Source organism: Acinonyx jubatus, chromosome B1, assembly GCF_027475565.1.
Source record: "Acinonyx jubatus isolate Ajub_Pintada_27869175 chromosome B1, VMU_Ajub_asm_v1.0, whole genome shotgun sequence".
In the NCBI taxonomy this organism is placed as follows: domain Eukaryota; kingdom Metazoa; phylum Chordata; class Mammalia; order Carnivora; family Felidae; genus Acinonyx; species Acinonyx jubatus.
This window is the reverse complement of record NC_069382.1, coordinates 180,255,179-180,275,544: the sequence shown is the minus strand read 5'-3', so window position 1 is coordinate 180,275,544 and position 20,366 is coordinate 180,255,179. Positions and strand designations below refer to the sequence as shown.

General features: G+C 34.9%; 1 protein-coding gene across 4 annotated transcripts in view; it reads left to right on the top strand.

Annotated features, from left to right (window-relative positions):
• The window catches only part of TBC1D19 (TBC1 domain family member 19), a 145,405-nt gene that overhangs the window by 59,368 nt on the left and 65,671 nt on the right, over window positions 1-20,366 (top strand). For all 4 annotated transcript variants that reach the window (XM_053217483.1, XM_015072411.3, XM_015072412.3 and 1 more), the window contains 3 exons: window positions 5,898-5,936; window positions 7,635-7,747; window positions 19,538-19,612. In XM_053217483.1, the coding sequence (XP_053073458.1) occupies window positions 5,898-5,936; window positions 7,635-7,747; window positions 19,538-19,612 (227 nt within the window). The remainder of the gene's footprint in view (window positions 1-5,897; window positions 5,937-7,634; window positions 7,748-19,537; window positions 19,613-20,366) is intronic.

Genomic DNA, 20,366 nt, shown 5'->3' with positions numbered 1-20,366 from the left:
GCTGTGTGACTTGAACAAGTCACTTTACGTTTCTGGACTTGCTTCTTTCTCTATAAAATAAGGAATTTGGCTATTTCTTATTGTTAATAATAATTATAAACCTAATAAACAGTCATCGAGTACATTACTATGTGCTGCATGTGTATTATCTCATTTTAACCCTAGCAGCTCTAGAAAGTATGTATTATTACCATTTTTAAAACTTTATTAATGTACAATGCATATAGAAAAGCATAGGGGGTGCTTGGCTGGCTCAGTTGGTAGAGTATATGACTCATGATCTCTGGGTTGTGAGTTCAAGCCCCATGTTGGGGGTAGAGATTACTTAAAAAATTTTTTAAAAAAGAAAGAAAGAAAAAGTACATATACTATAAGAGAATGGCTCGTTGGATTTTTATGATTTGGGCACACCTATTAAAATACCACCCAGATCAATATACTGAGGCCCCCTTCAGTCTTTATCCTCTTTGTCAAAAATAACCACTATTCTGATTTCTAGCAGTATGGATTAATTTTGCCAATTCTTGAACTTAATATGAATGGAAGCATATAGTATCTACCCTTTGATGTTTGACTTCTTTTGTTCAATATTATATTTGTGAGATTCAACCATATTGTTTTATGTATTTGTGGGCCATTTTGTTTTGCATGATAGTCGTTCCACTGTATTAACATACCACACATTTATTTATCCCTGCTACTGTTGATGAGTATTTGGGAAGTTTCAGGTTGGCGGCTGTTACAAACAAGGCTGCTATGAACATCCTAGTATGTTTCTTTTGGTGAGCACGTGTATACTCCTCTGTTGAATACACACCTGAAAAGGCAATTTCCCTCTCCCGAGGTTCGCATAAATTCATTTTTAGTAGATAACTGCCAAAGAATTTTCAAAACTGGTAGTACCAGTTTATACTTCCACTAACAAGGTATGAGAGTAGAAGCTGGCTCATATGTTTGCTAATGCTGGATGTATTCCATCTTTGTTTTAGTTATCCTAGTGACATATAGTAGCACTGCATTATGGTTTTAAATTTTTTAGTATTGTGTAAGGTAGAAGTATTACTATCATTTTAAAGTTAAGAAGTGAAGATGTTAAGTACTTGCCCAAGTTCACAAAGCTAATAAGTGCTGGAATCAAGATTCAACACTAAGCAGTCTGCCTCCAAAGTCTGCTGCCTCCCCTCCTGATCCCTTTGATAGTCTTTTCTTATTTTGTAAGAAGATATCAGACATCTTACAGAATAAGATATTGCTATGGTTTGAATGTTTGTGTCCTCCTGAAATTCATATTTTGAGGTCCTAACCCCCAAGGTGATGGTACTCGGTGAAGTCTCAGGAAAATGGTTAGGTCAAGAGGGTGTGCCCTCACGAATGAGATCAGTGCCCTTGTAAAAGAGCTCTCTAGCCCCTTCCACCATGTGAGGACACAGAGAAAAGTCAGCAGTCTACAGCCCAGAAGAAGAACTTCACCACAACCCATCATGCTGGCACCCTGATCCTGGACTTCTAGCCCCTAAAATAAATTGCTGTTGTTTATAAACCAGTCTGTGGGTTTTTTGTTGTAGCAATCTGAACAGATTAAGGCAGATATCCTATATTTCTGTTCATGGCCAGTGATAGCCATATACAACAAAAGGAAAAGGAAATAATAATACAGCCTTGAGTGATATTTATGTTTTTTACTTTTAAATTATCCTTAAGAATTGCTTAAAGTTGTTCTAAACTCTATAGTAGCTATGCTTTAGAAGACCCAATATTTTTCTTAATCTAGAGTATAGTTCTTTCTTCTTTGATTCACAAACGTGAGACCCTGCTAACGGCCAGGGACTAGTGAACACATAGATATGACATAATCTTTACTCTTAGGGAAGGTATAGTAGAAATACAGATATAGATAAGACTCAGTGTGGTATTTGCTATTCTTGCATACAAGGGGCAGTTGGAGCAGAGGAAGGAGCACTTATATCTGCCCAGAGGAGATTGATAATCTCTTTAGTTGATGCATTTATTTTTACTCTCTACTTCTCAAAGCAATACTGCTAGAAATTGGATTAAATTGGTGTCTATCCAATGAGATTGATTTCAGTGATATAGTACTTGGATTTTTACATGATTTGAGAATTGCTAACCAACAGTATTACTTAGAAAGAAGAACAGGGTTATAGATAACTACTTTTGCCTAGAATTCATTGGTATTTTTAATGTTTTGGTCTATGTCTGTGGCTTTGGTCAAACTGGAACTGTGCTGCTAACGGTTTGAAATATTGCCAATACTTGTGTCTGGCTAGAGGCAAGTTTTATATTTAGGATTAGGTGTACTCTGACTTAAAGACACTATATCCGTCTTTAAAAACCTGTGTCACCTATGTTTTATCAATACTCTTAACTCAATTTTCATATTTGAGGTACATATCCTACTTACTAGCTTAACAACTTTTACATAAATAAGAGTCAGGAGAAAAATACTTACCTTCATAATATGGAATCCAGATTTTAAAATAATCTAAAGTTAGACATGTCCATTATTCCTACAAACTCATGAATATTCATTACTTTAAATACACATATGTACACATCTACATACTTAAAATGGAAACCATGTAGAAGACTCATGCTAGAAGGATAAGCAAGATCAATACTCTTTCATAAGGCTTTTTGATAAGGGGGGGGTCATGTGTTTGATATTATTGCCTGAATATACATACTAATGAACTTATGAGATGGGATTTTGCTGAATAGACATTTTCAACAGTTTATTATTTCTAAAAGAAAAAGCAGCTTTAGTTGGCTTAGCATTTTCTGAAGTGTGTTCCATGAAGCATTCATCAGATAGATGTCCTGTGAAACAGAGGATCTTACTGCTAAATAAGGTTTGAGAAAGGCTGTGTCATATACATTTTTAAGATCTTTAGTTTGTGTCACTATCTTTAAGACTATGAGAAATCCTGGGGCGCCTGTGTGGCGCAGTCGGTTAAGCGTCCGACTTCAGCCAGGTTACGATCTCGCGGTCCGTGAGTTCGAGCCCCCCCCCCGCGTCAGGCTCTGGGCTGATGGCTCGGAGCCTGGAGCCTGTTTCCGATTCTGTGTCTCCCTCTCTCTCTGCCCCTCCCCCGTTCATGCTCTGTCTCTCTCTGTCCCAAAAATAAATAAAAAACGTTGAAAAAAAAATTTAAGACTATGAGAAATCCTAAGTAAACTTCTAGCTTAGAATCTCCCCAATTCATTTCACCAGAGCACTTTTTTTCCGAAGCAAGATTTACTAATATAGATGTATTTATTAACGTAGTCAATAACAGCATAACAAGCATTTTTTAAGTAACGGATTGGAAATTCTGGTTCTGACTTTTTTTGGCTTCTCATTCTTAGACTAGAAAATAGCACTTACAAAGCAAAGTCATTGTATGTCACATGATTGAATAGTTAAATTCTATAAAGAAGTTTTTTTAAATTTTTATTTCCTACTACTTTTAGTGATAAAGCACTATTACCATCCAGTAGTGTCATCCATTTTTACAAGAGACAAGAATTGGCTGACAACATTTGCTTCTTTGGTCACTGAGCTTTGACAGTTAGAAGCTAATGGCAGCTAATTAAAATGAAACTGGTATTGTTATTTTATATACAGGCTTTGGAGTAAATATATTCAAATACTTTAGTCATAGAAAATGGTTGTGTGTTGGCAGTCATCCCAAACGCTTTACTTGGTCATTGTATAATCTGCTCAACCTCAGAGCCATTAGGAATAAAATAAACTAAAAGAATAGAGTACTCTGCTTCAAATATTGTATTTAGTAAAACCAGCTTTATGGTAATTTTTTAAATCTAAAGAAAATATCTAACGCTGAAAACATTAACACATGGAAGAATGAAGTAGAGTACCATTTTATATTGGTCAGCTGGGCTGACCCCGGGGATCACAGAACAGGCTTTTTAGAAAACTGCGTTAAAATATGAGGCCAGGACAGGTCTCCGTCTCCCTCAATGCCCAGGTCTGGCCACCAGCAGGCCACTGAGTTCAGATAAGAGCTCTGAAGTGTCTAAGCACGAGCATTCTGCTCAGGAGGGAATCAAGTGCCAAGATGGTCACCAGGTTGCCGGGAGACCCAGGTTCTACTTACCCAGACAGTCACTTGTTAAGTTCATGACCCTTAACACACCATTATCCCATTTGTGAGAAAAGGTGAACTAATCACTGTTGTAAAATCTAACAAATCCAATTAACAGCTCCTCCTTTGTCAGATTGTGAGTAGAGGAAGAAAGGAAGTTGACAAACGGATTTTCTCTGAGATGGGGAGAAGAGCTAAAAGTTTTCCCCTTATAGTGTCAGTATCCTTTTCTTTTTTTGCTCTTAATTTTTAAATAACTTATAGAAGTATAGTGTACATAGTGAAAAGGGCACAAATCATAAGTATACGGATCAGTGAATTTTTACCACGTGAGCACACTTATGAAACCTCTGACTCCATCAAGAAATAAGAGTATTACCAGCATCCTAGAAGCCTCCAGGCACACCTCCAGTCTCTGCCACCTCCGTGGGTGACAACTATCCTGACTTTTTTAAAAATTTAATTTATTTTACTTATTTTTAATTTTAATTTACATCCAGGTTAGTTAGCATATAGTGCAACGATGATTTCAGGAGTAGATTCATTAATGTCCCTTACCCATTTAGCCCATTCCCCCTTCACCATCCTTCCAGTAACCCTCTGTTTGTTCTCCATATTTAAGAGTCTCTTATGTTTTTGTCCCCCTCCCTGTTTTTATATTATTTTTGCTTAACTATCCTGACTTCTAACATCATAGGCTACTTTTGCCTATTTTGTACTTTGTAGGTATGGAATCATACTGTTGATGAGTTCTACTGTTGATGATCAGTTGAGTTGTTCCCACTATTTGGTTATTACCATTATTGCTGCCATGAATATTCTAGTATATGTTCCTTGGTGCACATATGCATGCATTAAGGTGTACACCTGAGAGTAAATTGCTAATTGTTCTAGGATGTGCATGGTTTTCCAAGTGGCTGCACTAATTTACATTCCCACCACCTTTGTACGAAAAGTTCATTTGCTCCACTTACTTTGCATTTAGAATTGTCAGGATTTTCATTTTAGGCGTTATGATGGGTGTATATTTCATAATGGTTTTCATTGTGTTTCTCTGATGACTAATGTGGTTGAGCCTCTTTTCATACTTTACTGGTCCTTTGGGTCTCCTCTTTTGTAAAGAACCTGTCACATATTTTGCCTATTAGGTCAGATAGTTGTCTGTCTTTACCAAGAGTTCTTTACATGTTCTGGATACAAGTCCTTTGCCAGATATGTGTATTGCACAGATACTCTCCCACTCTGTGACTTACATTTTCACTCTCAATGGTGTCTTTTGATAAAGAGAAGTTTTTTTTAATGTGGTTTAGTTTATGAGTTTTTTGCCATTATGATGGGTACTTTAAAAGCCAATCTTTGTTTCTCCCATATAATCTTTTAAAATGGCATTTGTATAGTGGGATTTTACCTATAATAGCATTAAGGCTTTATTTTTTTAGCTATGCTTTCATGGCAGATTAGAGCAGCAGTAGGGCTTTGCAAATGAAGCTGTCAAGAGGAGTGGACCTTTTTTCTGTTGTGAAAAGATATTCTGTTTTATTTTAACAAAGGAAAATTAGTTATCAGTTTCTTCTTCTGATTAAATGTACTTAACTCCCTTTTAATTTCCATAAACTTTAAACAACTTACAAAAAAGATTTTTCTATATATAAAGGTAAATATTCTTATAGTTTTATACAGAACCATTCAGCTTTAGAAATAATTAACAGTATCAATACCAGAAAAAAATATACCTATGTTGTTATAAATGTGGTTGATCATACTTGTGTCTAATAATTTTATCATTTTTAGAACTTTTTGAAAATGAGCATGTACGTATTGGGCAAAAAGGTAAGCTTTTGATTCTACTAATTATGATTTCTGAAAATGAAACAGTCTTAAGTAAATGTCTGCATCATGTACCTCCAACTGAAATTCAATCTCTGGAAAGCTAAAAATCTAAAAAAGAGTACTATTTAACTATGTAGGTAATATAATGGGAATCTTTATAAAGAGGAGGAATGCATCATTTTGGCTTCATCAATAAATGTTAGATAAAGAAGAACACAGATGGTTCACTAAAAAGGAAATAATAAATGCAGACACACATTCTTCGAAAATGTGAGCTTAATCCATTCAGCAGAATTTCATTTTAAAATCAAAGAGGAAGGCTGTCTCTTTCATGCGCCCACACACTTCTCATTAGCGTTAATTGGAATATGCCCCTGCATTAGGAGAAGCTGTACTTCTCAATGACTGTTCACAATGGTAAGACTTAATACCCAAAGCGGCCCTTAGTGTTCTGGGGAATAATTTTTTCCCTATCTTTTGAAGATTCTTCTCCTTGTTTTTATAAATCTTATTTTGTCTTTGAAATGTGAAATGCAGATAAGTCTTTGTGTCAGAATGTACCTTCTAGGGCGATTGTCATGTTCTAAACTCCATACTTCAATTTTTCAAAATAATATTTATTCAAGACATCATCATTTTTTACTCGTATGTTTGACGTTTTCATTAAACAGAGTTGCAAATTAAGGAATATGTCTCATTTCTTTTTTTTTTTTAAGCTTATTTATTTTTGAGACAGAGAGAGACAGAGCATGAATGGGAGAGGGTCAGAGAGAGAGGGAGACACAGAATCTGAAACAGGCTCCAGGCTCTGAGCTGTCAGCACAGAGCCCGACACAGGGCTCGAACTCACAGACAGCGAGATCATGACCTGAGCCGAAGTTGGACGCTTAACCAACTGAGCCACCCAGGCGCCCCATGTCTCATCTCTTTTATATGATCCCTTTGTTTCTTTTGGATATGTCATTTTCATTTAGTACAAGTTTTTTCCCTTTTCTTTTAAGAAGAAAATAGAAGAAAATAATATATTAGACAAATATCGGCAGTTGTCTGATATGTCTTTTTTTGCTTTTATTTTTATTTTGTGTGTTTTGGGAGAGCCTTTATTTTCAGACTTAATAGCTAGTATTTTAATTAAAGAAAATAAAAATGAAAATGAAAGCAAAAGCATAATATCTTAATTTTGTGATCTTGGCTGATTATAAAGAGCTTTTGGCCTTCTTAAAAGATTATTAGTTCTTTTCTGTTTTTAGTTCTTTTTTAAAAAAATCTCTCTCTTCTGTTGATTTTGGGAACTAGCTAAGAAGTCATCGAATTCTTTATAATTCTTAGCCATAATACTTCAAATACCATAGTACTTCAAAATACTAGAACATTCCTGACTTAGAGAATATGCCTAAGAAATTTATGTGTCTATATCACTAGTTTCAGATCCGTGGAACAAAGTGATTTCAAAGTACCTACATTAAAAATTTTTACCAAATTGGGTGGGAGGTAGAGGAATTTCAGACTCAACATGTATAGGGCTGTAAACAGGGCCACATCAAAATTCAGAGAGTACAAGAAGGCTGTCAAGACATGATGTAATTATGTTAGATATAGAGATGAAATATTAGCTTCCCCAAAGATTTTTAGTTAAAATATTTCAGTGTTGTCTTACATTATGAAATCTGTAATGAGATTTTACTCTACTTTTGACAGTTCTAGCAGAACAAGATAGTGCTGCTGCTCAACAGTATATCAGACAAGGAAGCCCCACAGCACTGAGAGCAGAATTATGGGCTCTCATTTTGAATATTTCCAGTCAACCTGAGGTAAGAGTCAAAGAAGATAGGCTAAATTTGAGCTCATTGACATTTATTCTTCAATGACCAGTGATTCACATTGTTGTTGTTTCTTTTTAAATTTTTTAAATGTTTATTTATTTTTGAGAGAGAGAGAGGCAGAGTGCGAGCAGGGGAGGGGCAGAGAGAGAGGGGCACACGGAATCCGAAGCAGGCTCCAGGCTCTGAGCAGTCAGCACAGAGCCTGATGCGGGGCTCCAACCCACGTACTGTGAGATCATGACCTGAGGCAAAGCTGGACCCTAACTGACTGAGCCACCAGGTGCCCCAGTAACCAATTATTCAAAATAGAAATACTTTTTTTTTTAAATTTTGGTTTCTTAGCCTTATATATTTACCCCCTTTTTCATTTACAAAAATCACTGTACTTTTGAGTTCTAAGACAAGATTAACATAGAATATAATCACTGTGTGCTTAACATAGAAGTTTTTGTTACAATAATTAGTTGGATATTTTAAACTTATAGGTAAAAGAACAGTAAATAAAATTTTAAGAAATGGAGTCTGCCAGTGGAGATCAGTGAAGACATGTGAAAGAACTGGGATATTAGAATAAGGAGAGATAAAGGACCACTCAGTATATGTAAATGAGCGCTTTCTCCCTACAGTTGCTTTTGAAACATGCACTATTTTTAGGGTTCTAAAAACTGACAGATTATGTGGCAATATTAGTTTTCTTAGTACAGGAACATTTTATTTTAGGAAATAAAATGAATATGAAGAGAAATCACCAACAGGCAAGTAACAGATTCAATAAAGAACAATTATATAAAACATTGATTCTTTTTGAAAAAAAATTGTTGTTTTGCTTAAAGCCCATTGATCATATAACCCATCCATTTAAAGATTTTTAATAAGTAGTGAACTAATAGCTCCCTGGCCTAGTGCTTAAAAGCATGGGTTTTGCAGGGGACGCCTGAGTCAGTTAAGGCATCTGACTCTTGATTTTGGCTTCAGGTTATGATCTCATGTTTCATGAGATCAAGCCCCACGTTGGGCCCCACGCTGATGGTGTGCGGCCTGCTTGGGATTCTCTCTCTCCCTCTCTCTGCTCCTTCCCCACGTGCACAAGCACTTTTCTCTCTCTCTCAAAATAAATAAACTTAAAAAAAAAAAAAACTTGGGTTTTGGAATTATATGGACCTAGTTTCAACTCTAAGCTTACTTAAAATGTGCCATTGAGTGAGTTAAATTTCTTGAAACCTCAATTTACCCATGCTGAAATATAGGTAATAATATTTATATCATAAGGTGGTTATGAGAATCAAATGAAAGGATATCTATGTCTTCTAACACAGTGCCTGACATGAATGGTCAACATTAATGATAGTAATAAAATAATACTTACATGTTGCATAGTTTTATGTTATAAATTAATTGTAATTTAGAGTAATGGTTTTTAAGAAAATCAACTATTCATATTATTATAAGAAGTACACCTCTGACTTTTGCAAATTATGTTACATGTGTGCTTTTCTGTGTATGTGTGTGTTTTAAATTTCCCTCTGTGAACATCACTGTCAAAAATTACTTGCTTCCTTTCTGAAAGAATAAACCTTGTGATTGAGTTCCAAGAAGTTTTAGACCAAGTGATATTGGTATCTTTTGTGGTGACACTAGAAGTAAGTTTACAGAACAGAAGTGAGTGTACATTGGGCATTTTGGGGGAGAGTATCAACTCTTGGAGAAGAGATGGTAACTCTTGTCGATCTAACTGTGTAGGTGACCTGCCAAGTTCACTCATCAGGAGCTAGATTAACAAAACTTGTCTCTCCAGAGGAACTAATTGCTACTATTTTAGAAACAAATTTAGAATTTTTCCAGAAGTATCATCCTAGAGGGGCACCTGGGTGGCTCAGTTGGTAGAACATCTGACTCTTGATCTCAAGGTCTGAGTTCAAGTTCCATGTTGGGCATGGAGACTACTTAAAAAAAAAAAAAAAAAGTGTCATCCTAGAATAAGAATAGTAATCCCAATTAAATTCCAATAAAAAATGGTTGTTTATTATAATGTTCAAAGGCAGTTTTCACACTTGAATTTTGGAGCTAATAGTCATCTTTATTTTTTTTGTTTATTTATTTTGAGAGAGAGAACGAGCATGAGCAGGGGAGGGTCAGAGAGACAGGGAGAGAGAGGATCACAAGCAGGCTCTGCACTGTTAGCACAGAGCCCAACTCAGGGCTTGAATTCACAAATCATGAGGTCATGACCTGAGCTGAAATCAGAAGTCGGACGCTTAACCAACTGAGCCACCCAGGTGTCCCGTCATCTTAATCTTTTAATGCACAATGGCAAGTCTGGAAATAGAAATTAATATTTGCAGAAAAGCAACCTTGATTTCATTGAATAAAACACTTTCCATCACTTTCACTTATTTTCAGGTGTAAAAGTATGACCTCAACAAACTAAAGCAGTTCCAAAATAATTGTTGTAGGTGGTAGGTACATTGGGTGGGTGGGGTGGGAGGGAAGAATAGTCGTTTCTTATCAAGAATACTTTATCAGAACTTTTTTTCAATCACTTAAAATACGCGACACGTAGAAATGCATCATAATTGAGGAGTTACAGAGATAAGTGGAATATTTCACATTTCACACCCATGAAGATATTTTTAAAAATCTTATCTCAATAGATAAACTGGATTTAATGATTTAAGTTCCTAGTAATTAATTTATTTCACTAGAACATTATTTACTTCGATGTTTTTTCTCTTATTAAGGAAATACGTCATACATTTAAAAAGATTGCTTTTGTATATTTTCTTATATGCAAATCTCTAGGTGCCCATCAGGATATCCATATTTAGTAAACATTCATCCTATTTTAAAATTTTTTGCTTAATTTAGTTTGCTAAAGAATTCTGAAAATTCTTCTCTACTTTGTTATAGGTACTTGCTTACTAATAAATAGCCAGGACTAGTATTAATTAAAATTTTCTTGAGTGAGTTCATAAGTTTCTCCACAACCTTCCCCAGGTCGATAACAATGCCTGACCTTCCTAGATTTTCCTGGTCAGCTCATTCAGTCTTCATAGTGCCCGTTTCTGACTTTCATTCTCCTCAACACTTCTTTTCAGAGTCTTAGCAAAACGCCTCATCTTCTCCTTCCTGGAGAAAACAGAAATCATCATAAGAGACTCGCTCAGATTCCTTCCACCAAATCTGTAAACTTATTTGCATCAGCACCTGTTCTTGCCTCCTGTACTTTTATAGCAAAACCTTCTGAAAGAAAAGTCTGTGTTGGAGGCATCACTTCCATTAATTACTCAGTCTACCATGGTCTGGCATACACCCCACTACATGACTACAACTGCCATGGCTAAAGTCACCAAAGAACAGTGGATACATTTTAGCCTTTACGTCTACTGTGTTTGATCCTCTTGCTTACTCTGCCCTTGAAGTATTCTTGCTCTTTAATTTAGTTTGCCCTGTTTTCTTAGTTCTTCATTCTCTTTCTTTCTTTCTTTCTTTCTTTCTTTCTTTCTTTCTTTCTTTCTTTCTTTCTTTCTTTCTTTTTCTTTTTTTTTTTTCATGTCCATTTTGAGTTCCTTTGCTGGACCTTAAGGGCTTGTATTTGTAAGAATTCCATTTTGATCTTCTTTTCATTCTGTACTACATGTTGCCTGGCCTGTCTTACTTACAGGTCACTTATTCCCTAATGGCTTTGACTCTGGGTTCAGCCAAACTCTCTCTTACGCCTAAAACTTTAATTTCCAGTTGCCTACAGAACTCCAATATGTGTTCTGAAATTATGCCAGACTCCTGATGTCTAAAAGAAAAGGCATAATTACCTCGATGCGTTTGTGGTTCTTCAGGAGATGCTGTTTTATCTTTCTTTGCTCCCTGCAGTTCTCATCCTGAAAAAACCTCCGCGGACTTTTGTCTGCTTGGAAACGCCTACTCTTCTTTTAGACGCAGCTTGTTCTGTCACCTTCTCTGAGAAGCCTTCCTACCATTCTCTCCCCTACCTTGTCTTCTCCCAGCTCCATCACCACTACAGTTAGACACCTTTTTCTCTCTCTCCTGTCTTAACCAGGGCAGGAACAAAGGCCTAAAGACACAGAAACACATACCATACTTCTTCTTTTCTTTTGTTTTTTTTTTTCTTCTAAGTTTCTTTCTTTATTTTGAGAGAGAGCATGCAGAGGGAGGGGCAGAGAAGGAGAATCCCAAGCAGGCTCTGCATTGTCAGTGCAGAGCCCAACATGGGGGTTGAACCCACGAACCGTGAGATCATGACCTGAGCCAAAACCAAGAGTCGGACACTTATCCAGCTGAGCCACCTAGGCGCCCCGCATATACTATACTTCTTATTCATTTGGCTGCTGCAGTTTCTAGGTCGAATACCTGAGGACAAGGATTTTTTTTCCTCTTCACCATCTGTAAATGTCAGTATCTTGTACAGTGTCTGAAAATGGTAGGCTCACATAATGTTTAATGACCTACAAAATGTTAGGAATGTTCTTTGGAGTCTTTCATTTCCTGTGAGTATATTTCCTTTTTTCTTTAGTTAAAGAGTGTAAGTCTGCATAAAGTACCAAACAAATATATATACTAAAGTTTAAATATCCTCTGATGCTAAAAATTTGGGCTACTTTGTTTTTCAGAGATGGCTTTTTATAATTATAATTTATTACTCTTAAATATCTATATTACTGGAGCTTAAAAATATCCTGTTATATTATTAGTAATCATTGCATTTTCTAATTGCTTATATATTTTATAGACTATAATTAAAATATTAATATAAAAATCATCATTTATCACTATAACATAGTTATAATTTCAACTTTATTATCCGTGTTTTTCTTTCATTTTATATGGATAAATTACACTAAAAATTACTGAAACCAAACATCCTAGATTGGAATTAAGAGGACTAGATGAGTCACTAGCCAGTTCTGTAAGTTTGGCTAAGACAGTTAACTTGGCCAGATCTCATTTCCTTAATGTTCAAATAAGGCAAATAGACTAGGTATTTCCAAGGTACCTTCTAAGTCTCAAATTCTCTGATATGTTTGTATTTTTCTCTTAATTAAAAGTAGATTTTTGTCAGTAGCACTGTTACATGCCTAAAGTTATAGATGTTAAGTTATTCACAGCACTTTGAAGATATACTTCTTTATGGAAGCATACTGCACTAAGATTAAAAATTTAATGACTTTCTTTTACTGAAATATTTATTAGTTTCCTAGCATTGGTTATGAAGGGTATTTATCATTAATTTATAATAAAAAAACATTACAAATATGATTACAAATTACTACTTAGAATAGCAATTAACATGAAATTCCCTATGGGAATTTGTAAATTATAGGCAATAATGTAAATATGAATACATGAAGGTATGTAGTGGTATTTCATTGTTGTTTTCATTTACATTTCCCTCATGACATATGATGTGGAACATCTTTTCATATGCTTATTTCCTGTTTGTAAGTCTTCTTTGTTGAGGTGTCTGTTGAGCTCTATAGCCCATTTTTTAATTGCGTTGTTTGTTTTCTTGTTGAGTTTTAAGAGTTCTTTGTATATTTTGGATAAAAGTCCTTTATCAGATATATCTTTTGCAAATATTTTTTTCCTGGCCAGTGGCTTGTTTTCTCATTTTCTTGACATTGTCTTTTGCAGAGCACAAGTGTTTAATTTTAATGCAGCCAGCCCATCCATTATTTCTTTTTATGGATCATGTCTTTGATTATATCTAAAAAGGCATCACCATATCTAAGGTCATCTTGGTTTTCTCCTGTATTATCCCTATGAGTTTTGTAGTTTTGCACTTTACATTTAAGTCTGTGATTTATTTTGAGTTGATTTTTGTGAAGGGTGTAAGGTCTGTATCTAGATGATGGTGATGATGATGATTGCATGTGGATGTCCACTTGTTTTATCCTCCTTTTTGTAAAGATTGGTTTTTGGTTTTTGCTCCCTCATATTTCCTTTACTTCTTTATCAAAGATCAGTTGACTATATTTATGTTGGTCTGTTTCTGGAATCTGTTTTGTTCCACTGATTTGTCTATTCTTTTGCCAATACCACCTTGCCTTAATTACTGTAGTTTTATAGCACGTCTTGAGGTTGAGCAATATCAGTCCTCCAACACTGCTCTTCTCCTTCAGTATTGTGTTGGCTATTCCGGGTCTTTTATTTCTTGATATAAGCTTTAAAGTTTCCTCTTTCTCCTTCAGTATAGTGTTGGCTACTTTGGGTCTTTTACCTCATGATAAAAAACTTTAGATAATCAGTTTGTCAGTATCCACAAAATATCTTCCTGGGATTTTGATTGGGATTGCATTGAATCTATAGATCAAGTTAGAAAGAATACATATCTTGTACAAGATATGTATTGACATATTGATTGACAATATTGGTTGTATTGACATATGATCGACAATATTGATTCTTCCTATCTATGAACATGAACTGTCTCTCCACTTATTCAACTGTTCTTTGATTTCATTCATCAGAATTTTGTGGCTTTGCTCATGTAGATCTTACACATATTTTGTTAGATTTATATCTAAGTTGAAATTATTCTCTGGGGGGCTGGTGTAAATGGTATTGTGTTTTTAATTTCAGATTCCCCTTGTTCATTGCTTGTATATAGGAACATGATTGGCTTTTGAATATTAACCTTTTTATCTTGCAATCTTGCTATAATTGCTTATTATTTCCAGGAGGTTTTCTTTGTCAAATCTTTTGGGTTTTCTACATAGACAGTCATGTCATTTGCAAACAAAGACAGTTTTACTTCTTCATTGTGAATCTGTGTACCATTTATTTCCTTTTTCCTGTCTTATAGTAGCTAGAACTTCCACTATGATGTTGAAAAGGAGTGGTGAGAGGGGACATCCTTACCTTGTACCTAATTTTAGGGGGAAAGCTTTGAGTTTCTCAGCATAAGCATTATGATAGCTGTAAGTATTTTTGTAGCTATTCTTTATAAAGCTGAGGAAGTTCCCCTCTATTTCTAATTTATGAGAGTTTTTATTATAAATGGGTGTTGTATTTTGTCAAATGCTTTTACTTTTTCTATTGATGTAATCATGTTTGGTTTTTTTTCTTGTTAACCCATGATGTGATAGATTACATTAATTGATTTTTAAATGTTGAACCAGCTTTATAAACCTGTGGTAAATCCCATGTGGTCCCGGTGTACAGTTCTTTTTATACATTGTTGGATTCAATTTTGCTACTCTTTTGTTGAGGATTTTTTTTTTCTATGTCCATGAGTGATATTGGTCTCTTTTCTATTCTTGTGATATTTTTGTCTGTTTTGGTGTTAGGGCAATGTTGACCTTATAGAATGAGCTAGGAAGTATTTCCCCACTTCTGTTTTCTGACAGAGATTGTAGAGGATTGGTAGAATGTCTTTTTTTTTTTTAATCTTTTTTTTTTAACGTTTATTTATTTTTGAGGCAGAGAGAGACAGAGCATGAACGGGGGAGGGTCAGAGAGAGAGGGAGACACAGAATCTGAAACAGGCTCCAGGCTCTGAGCTGTCAGCCCAGAGCCCGACGCAGGGCTCGAACTCACGGACCGGGAGATCATGACCTGAGCCGAAGTTGGATGCTCAACTGACTGAGCCACCCAGGCGCCCCTCAAATGTCTTTCTTAAATGGTTGGTAGTGAACCCCTCTGGGCTTAGCACTGTCTGTTTTGGAAGGTTATGAATTATTGAATCAACTAATAGATATAGGCCTATTCAAGATTGTCTGTTTCTTTTTTGTGTGAAGTTTGGCAAACTGTGTTCTTCATATAATTGGTCCATTTCACCTAGGTTATAAAATCTGTGGGTATCCAGTTGTTTATAGTACCACTTTATTATCCTTTTAACGTCCAAGGATCTGCAGTGATATTCCCACTTTCATTTCCAATATTAGCAGTTTGTGTCCTCTCTCTTTTTTCCTTATTAATCTGGCTAGAGGCTCATCAGTTTTACTAATCTTTTCAAAAAACCAGCTTTGGTTTTGATGATTTTTCTCTATTGATCTTCTGTTTTCAATTTCATTTATTTTTGCTCTAAATATTATGATTACTTTTTTCTGCTTACTTTGGATTTAATTTGCTCTTCTTTTTCTAGTTTCCTAAGGTGGGAACTAAAATTATTGTTTTTAGATTTTTCTTGTTTTCTAATCTATTCATTCAGTGCTATAAATTTATCTTTAAGCACTACTTTCGTGCATCCCACAAATTTTCATAAGTTGCATTTTCATTTTCATTTAGTTCAAAATATTTTAAATTTATCTTGAGAGCTCTTATTTGACCCATGTGTTATTAGAAATATGTTGTCTAAGTATTTGGTCATTTTGCAGTTGTCTTTCTGTTACTGATTTCTAGTTTAATTGCATTGTGATCTAAGAGCAGACATTGTGTGATTTTTATTCTTTTAAATTTGTTAAGGGTGTCTTATGACCCAGAATGTGGTCTGTCTTGGTGAATGTCCCATGTTAGCTTGAGAAGCATTTCCATTCTGCTGTTGTTGGATGAGGTAGTGTATAGATGTCTATTATATCCAGCTAATGGATGGTGTTGTTGTATTCAACTTTATCCTTGTTGGTTTTCTACCTGCCGAATCTGCCCATTTCTGATAGAGAAGTAATAAAGTTTTATTTCAGTTGGGGATTTATGGTTTATTGAATAAATGATGCTGATAATTAACCATCTTTCTGAAAGAAAACAGACCTTTTGCTTATCATATATAAAGATAAGTTACAAGTAGATTATAAATATTTAAATAAAAATAGTAATTTTAGAAAAGATAGAAAAATATTTGTATAAACATATGGTAAGATAGCCTTGCCTAAGCAAAAAACAAACAAACAAACAAACAAAAAACCCCAAAGCTATAGGGAATTTTTAAAAAGTTGTCAATGTATACCATAAACAAGAATCAAACACTTTTTTTTTGAAGAAAAAGTATTTGTAATTCAAATGACAAAGCATTAATCCTCATTATAAATAGACTGACAAATTAATAAAATAGCTATAACCTAATAGAAAAATGTTATGAAAGGCAAATCATTGAAGTAGAAATTCAGATGCCCAGTAAACAGATGAGAGGATGTTCACCTTTATTGTTATTTGGGAAAGTGCAAATTAACACAACAATAAGACACCCATTTTTCATCCGTGAGAAATTTAAAAGAGGTGAGGATATAGGTAAACTTGTGCATTCATGTGTGGCTGGTGGGAATCTGAATTGATGATTTTTGGAAAATGGTTGGGCAAACTATAGTCCAGCTAAAGTTCTGTATAACCCTCAGCCTATAATCCTTTCTTTGTCAATGTATTCCATAGATACGAAAGCACATGTGCATAAGGATATTTATTACAGTGTTATTTGTGGTGGCAAGCAACTTCAGTATTCATCTACAGGAGAAAGATTAAATAAATTATGGTCGGTCTATGGCACAGCTTTAAAAATATTACAGTGTATTTAGCTATTAAGAAGAAAGACAGATGTATACTTGCTGACATAGAGGGATGACCATGATATGTCTAAGTTAGAGAAGCTGAATGAGTATAGTATGATTCCAGTTTATGTTAAAAAATGACAACCAAAACCCTTACATATAATTATATATTTGTACAAATGTGGAGAAAGCTATGGAAGAATACAAATTACAAATAATGTTATAAATACAACACAAATAACATTCTTTTCTTTGGGAAAGCAGAATGGAAAAAGAAAGGATTATTAAACTTTTTCTTTATCCAGCTGTAGATTGTTTCACTTTTTTTTAACAGTCATATATCGGTTTGTGATTTTTTTATTTATTTTATTTTTTAAAAGAGGCATAACTCTGAATTTCTTAGCTTTTCCACCCCCGTTGCTAGGAAATATTAGAGTATAATGCTAGGCTCTTTGCCAGTTGTCAAGGGTTGGTATTTGAATTAGGTACTATTCCTATCTTTAAGAATTTTCTTTTATTTTAGTGAGAGAAATGGATTCAATAGGTACAATGGAAGTTAAAATAATAAAATAATTTTGCCTTAGTTAAGAAATCAAAACATCATAAATAAGAGCAAAGTAAGACTTTTTTTAAAATTAAAATTAAAACGACTAAAAGTAGCTAGTAAATCTCCAGATTATCTTTAGGCAAAGAGCACTTTCACACAAATCAGAGCACTCTGTATTAAGCATCTTTCAAGATTAAGAAATTAATTTCAGGGGCACCTGGGTGGCTCAGTCAGTTGAGTGTCTGACTCTTGATTTTGGGTCAGGCCATGATCCCAAGGTTGTGGGACAGACCCCTGTGTCTGGTTCTCTGCTGAGGGTGGAGTCTACTTGAGATTCTCTCTCTCTCCCTTTTCCTCTGCCCCACTCCCCAGCTTGCTCACTCTCTCTCAAAAAAAAATCATATTTCATATTTCAGGAAACATATGTGCACACACACCTATTGTGTGCAAGGCAGGTGCACACAATAGATACTCTTTGTCCCGAGCAACCCTGTCCCACAGCTCTTACCCGTCTGAGGGAATATCTTCAGAAAGATTCATACAGATTGGCGTGTACTAGTGGAGCCAAGCAGTGTTTGGATATGGGCAGAAACTAAGACTAAAGTGCCTAAGAGATGACTGGAGGGATTTGGAGGAACGTAAGGGTCAGCTAAAACAATGAGTTGCTATTTCCATCTGTCTTTAAGACAACTACTGCCACTTGATCCTTACCTTCATTCTCCTCCTCCTCCCCCCCCTCCTCCTCCTCCTTCTTCTTCTTCTTCTTCTTCTTCTTCTTCTTCTTCTTCTTCTTCCTCTTCTTCCTCTTCTTCTCCTTCTTCTCCTTCTCCTCCTCCTCCTCCTCCTCCTCCTCCTCCTCCTCCTCCTCCTGCTGCTGCTGCTGCTGCTGCTTCTTCTTCTTCTTCTTCTTCTTCTTCTTCTTCTTCTTCTTCTTTTAATGAATGTCCTGACCAACTATTAACCTGATGCTTAACTGGATTACAGTTTCAAGCCCCTCCTCCTTTTTTCCCTTCCTCCCTCCTTTCATATTTTTCCTTTCCTATCTTTTTCTCTACTTTCCATCTTCCCTCTCTTTTTTCTATGTCTTATTCTCTATTAACTTAAACATTAGCCTAATCTTTTCACTGTATACAGTTAATCAGATTTTATAGTGTTATGGAACCATATTCTAATATTAAAAAAACTGACTTCTTTCGTATGCTCTGTGATTGTATTTACTAGCAGAGATGATTTATTATGTTTAACCTTTTTATTTTATGATAATTTAGGTACTAGAACAACAGTACAGAGTAGTCCTTCTGGGTTTTTGAAGGACTTGTGGCCTTGGACAGCAAGTTTTGTGTGGCTTGCTTTTGTGGCCTTGGACAGCAAGTTACTTTTTTCTCTGTGTCTGTTTCTCAAATATGAATGGGAATAATAATTTTTAAAATTGGAATAGTAATCACTGAACTATTTTATTTTTTGGTATGAGATTAAATGAGTTAACTCATGTATGGTGGGTAAACAGTTTCTGGCACCTAGTAATTAATAAATATTTGCTATTAAAGTTAAATTACAGCTCATTAATTTAGGAAGCATTGATTGAATACCCACCAGGTGCTCAGATCTTATCCTAAGTGATGGGATTAAGTATATTTATTAAGTGTCTCATTAGCTAGGCATGGAGAATGTAGTGAATAAAATAAAGTCCTCCTAGAGTTCATAATACTGTTAATGATTATTACTTATTAAAATTTGAGGCCGACTGTATAAATGTGATTGACCTTTAATTTTATTTGTTTGTTTTACTTTTAAATCTAGGATATCTTATATTATGAGCAGCTCAAGACCAATGTGATACAACATGACCTTTTGGTGGATAGTCTAATCTATAAAGTAAGTAAAAGTGTATAGTTTTTTCATTTCAGAAATACCATTTAACAATTACTGAGAGTCTTGAACATGCAGGGCCTGATTTTGTATGATAATATAGATTAACCTTGAAAAATAATTGTAAGTGGTCATTGTACTTGTAAATTTAAGGTTCATCTTCAAAATTTGTAGTCTCCAGTAAATATTATCCTCTTTCCTTTGGAAGTTGTCCTCATGATACTTTCCTGGTACTCTGATTTTTTTGATTAAAAGAATGGTAACATTTCTTATTCCTATAAATTCAAGTTATCCACAGAGACCAATAAAAATGCAACTGAAAGGAAAATCAGAGTATATTTTTCAAAGTCAAAATCAGACTGATATTTTTATCTTATTTATCATGATTCTTTAGGGCCTACTTGTTTATTCTCTTGTATTGAAGTCATTTTTCATTTTTAATTTTTTGTAGTTTCTAGCCATGTGGTTAAGCACATCTCAAGTTTCATGATAGGGATACACTGAGTTTTTGTGTCCAAGCATCTGATACCAAGTTGAGGGTTGAGATGTAGAGGTATTAGCATGATATAGGATATGACTGATTCTGGATTAATAATTGGGCTATTTAAAAGACTTGTGTTTTTTTTAATTTAGAACTTGTAAGATAGAGAAGGAGGGCATATTAGTTCATCTCTCAGGAATGGGGGAGAGAAAGTTACACATGGAGTATCTGAAGATTTTTGTGGGTGGAACGTGACCAAGGTTAATAAAAATAGTAGCT